Source organism: Carcharhinus amblyrhynchos, unplaced genomic scaffold, assembly GCF_965287045.1.
Source record: "Carcharhinus amblyrhynchos unplaced genomic scaffold, sCarAmb.v2.hapA chromosome_1197, whole genome shotgun sequence".
Classification (NCBI taxonomy): domain Eukaryota; kingdom Metazoa; phylum Chordata; class Chondrichthyes; order Carcharhiniformes; family Carcharhinidae; genus Carcharhinus; species Carcharhinus amblyrhynchos.
Genome location: NW_027650937.1, coordinates 30,001 through 33,316, shown reverse-complemented (window position 1 = coordinate 33,316; position 3,316 = coordinate 30,001). Strand labels below are relative to the sequence as shown.

General features: G+C 56.5%; 1 protein-coding gene across 1 annotated transcript in view; it reads right to left on the bottom strand.

The window, feature by feature from the left end:
- Positions 1 to 6: 6 nt before the first annotated feature.
- LOC145340606 (inhibitor of growth protein 4-like) overlaps positions 7 to 3,316 on the bottom strand; it is a gene marked incomplete at its 3' end in the record, with an annotated part of 16,295 nt that continues 12,985 nt past the window's right edge. The window contains exons 4-5 of the mRNA XM_080185075.1: positions 1,265 to 1,379; positions 7 to 15 (exon numbers count right to left, since the gene is read on the bottom strand). Coding sequence (XP_080041201.1) covers positions 7 to 15; positions 1,265 to 1,379 — 124 coding nt within the window. The remainder of the gene's footprint in view (positions 16 to 1,264; positions 1,380 to 3,316) is intronic.

The following is a 3,316-nucleotide window of genomic DNA, read 5'->3' as shown; positions in this document are numbered from 1 at the left end:
TCTGGCCCCGGCATTCTGGGAGGAACAAGAAAATGTTCAGTGCCGAGGGAGCGCCGCACTGTGGGAGGGTCGGTGCTGAGGGAGCGCCGCACTGTGGGGAGGGTCAGTGCTGAGGGAGCGTCACACTGTGGGGAGGGTCAGTGCTGAGGGAGCGTCACACTGTGGGGAGGGTCGGTGCTGAGGGAGTGCCGCACTGTGGGAGGGTCGGTGCTGAGGGAGTCCTGCACTGTGGGGAGGGTCGGTGCTGAGGGAGCGTCACACTGTGGGGAGGGTCAGTGCTGAGGGAGCGTCACACTGTGGGAGGGTCGGTGCTGAGGGAGCGCCGCACTGTGGGGAGGGTCGGTGCTGAGGGAGCGTCGCACTGTGGGGAGGGTCAGTGCCGAGGGGAGCGCCGCACTGTGGGGAGGGTCGGTGCTGAGGGAGCGCCGCACTGTGGGGAGGGTCGGTGCTGAGGGAGCGCCGCACTGTGGGGAGGGTCGGTGCTGAGGGAGTGCCGCACTGTGGGGAGGGTCGGTGCTGAGGGAGCGCCGCACTGTGGGGAGGGTCGGTGCCGAGGGAGCGCCGCACTGCGGGGAGGGTCGGTGCCGAGGGAGCGCCGCACTGTGGGGAGGGTCGGTGCCGAGGGAGCGCCGCACTGTGGGGAGGGTCGGTGCTGAGGGAGCGCCGCACTGTGGGGAGGGTCGGTGCTGAGGGAGCGCTGCACTGTGGGAGGGTCAGTGCTGAGGGAGCGCCGCACTGTGGGAGGGTCAGTGCTGAGGGAGCGCCGCACTGTGGGAGGGTCGGTGCTGAGGGAGCGCCGCACTGTGGGAGGGTCAGTGCTGAGGGAGCGCCGCACTGTGGGGAGGCTCGGTGCTGAGGGAGCGCCGCACTGTGGGGAGGGTCGGTGCTGAGGGAGCGCCGCACTGTGGGGAGGGTCGGTGCCGAGGGAGCGCCGCACTGCGGGGAGGGTCGGTGCCGAGGGAGCGCCGCACTGTGGGGAGGGTCGGTGCCGAGGGAGCGCCGCACTGTGGGGAGGGTCGGTGCCGAGGGAGCGCCGCACTGTGGGAGGGTCGGTGCCGAGGGAGCGCCGCACTGTGGGGAGGGTCGGTGCCGAGGGAGCGCCGCACTGTGGGAGGGTCGGTGCCGAGGGAGCGCCGCACTGTGGGAGGGTCGGTGCTGAGGGAGCGCCGCACTGTGGGGAGGGTCGGTGCCGAGGGAGCGCCGCACTGTGGAGAGGGTCAGTGCCGAGGGAGCGCCGCACTGTGGGGAGGGTCAGCACTCTTACTTCTCTTCCCCTTACTGGACGAGCTATCGTAGTCGCTGGACTCGATCTGCTTCTCTTTTAGATCAGCCTCAAAGCGGGCAAGGTCTGTATCCAGTCTACGGATGTGTTTGTCAACCTGGGGCGGGAGCGGGGGGGGAGAGAGAGAGAGAGAGACGGGGGAAAGAAAGAAAGTGTTAGACACTGCGACTGTCTCTGGGTACTGCCTCCTCCCACCCTCCCAGCCCCTCTCCCCCATCCCCAGTGCGGGCACTCATCGAGGGAACGAAGGAGGCTCCCTCGAGGTCCATCCCCTCCGAGGGGGATCACACGCCCAGGATTGGCAGGCTAGCTAGAGGGGTAGAGATGGACGGACAGGATGAAGAATTGCAAAGTCAGTGCTTGTCAAATTGGCTGCTAAAAGGTAGCGCTTCTTTTTTTAACTGTGCAAATGAAACGTTGGTGTATACGGGGTTCCCAGAATGAAACATTTGCACCCAAGGTTAAACATCGGGGTCGCCAAGACCACAAACAGGCTTTTGACTCTTTCCTTTCAAATTCGGCCAATCAGTTTAAATCAGGCACTTGGGATAGCAGCAATCTATTGGATTTGAATTTGACGCTTTTGGCAACCCGGGACCAATCCTGTTGTGGGGGGTATTGATACGTCATCATAGGTACAAAAGTAGGGGGCAGCGGGACAACAAGCGGAGACAGCAACTGCCATTTGCCAGAGTAACAGCCTCATCCACGTGTTAGAGAAAGCTCCATCTCGATAGCAAAAAAGACAGAAGCTCCAAATAGAAGAATCAACAAAGAAGGCCCAGAATATTCTGCAAGAGACAAAACCTGGTTGTAATTTAGAAAGTGGCTAAAATTCTACTTTGTTTTGTTAATTAAGTGTGTGGATGGAGAAAGAATGGCTATAACAATGATGGCAATAGTGGCTTTAAGATGGCTGACAGCTAAGCATGCTGGGATTTTTGGTCAACTTATAGATTGAAATCTGGTCTGGGAGCAATGATCTGAACCTTCCCAGATAAGGGATGTTGCTTACGTTAACCAAGACAGCGTGGCTTCGATTTATATTGCTGTCGTGTACGGGGCATGTCAAATGAGCTAAGCCTAATCGCAAGTCATTTCATTGGATGTTCGAGCCATGTGATCGATTTCTGCTGACGCAGTTGGCTGGATGATAGAGAATCTTCCGGAAGCGAGAACTGTGGAAAAAAAAAGACACTGCAGTTCTTTGCTTGGCAGCGCTAACTCGAAGAGGCCGACCACCGCAAGAAGACGTGTGCCCTGAAGGATGCTTCAGAGGAGGAGGAGATAGATTCGACACCAAGGATATTTCTCGGCCGAGGTGTTTGGTCGTAGATAAGTAGTTAAACTGCAATTTAACCAAACATCAACTTTAAGAGTTAAAAAGTTCAGTTGAGAGTTAATGAGTTGCAACCGTTTGTGTGAGTTGGCACGGGAAGTGTTAAAGAAAAAACTGAATCCATGGCTTTGTTTTTCTTATTAAACTGGAATGCTTGGAAGGTGTTTGAATTATTAGCAAACAGGAATTGTATTTATTGTTGGAGAGGTTGCTTCGAGACAGGATTTATTCCCGCTTGGAAAAAAGTGGACGTATTAGGGAGGGACAACGTGGTTTTGTGAAGGGGAGGTCGTGTCTCACAAAGTTGATTTAGTTTTTTTGAGGAAGTGATGAAGATGATTGATGAGGGTAGGGCAGTGGATGTTGTCTACATGGACTTCAGTAAGGCCTTTGACAAGGTTCCTCATGGCAGACCAGTTTGGGGTCAAAGGGCCTGTCTCCATGCGATAGATGGCTAGATTCTAGAAATACAACATGGTGGCAGCAAGGTGGGATTCATCAGAGCCTGAGCACCGAGCGATGGGATGGGAAATTTGGGAATAGCTGGACCCCTGGTACAAACAGAGGAGGGGGGTTTTTCTTGTGGGACCCTCGCCTCTTGCCCAAACAGGGTTTACCTGTCTATGGTGGCAGGCATGATGTGGACGTGCCGGCTTTGGACTGGGGTAAACACAGTAAAAAGTCTGACAACACCA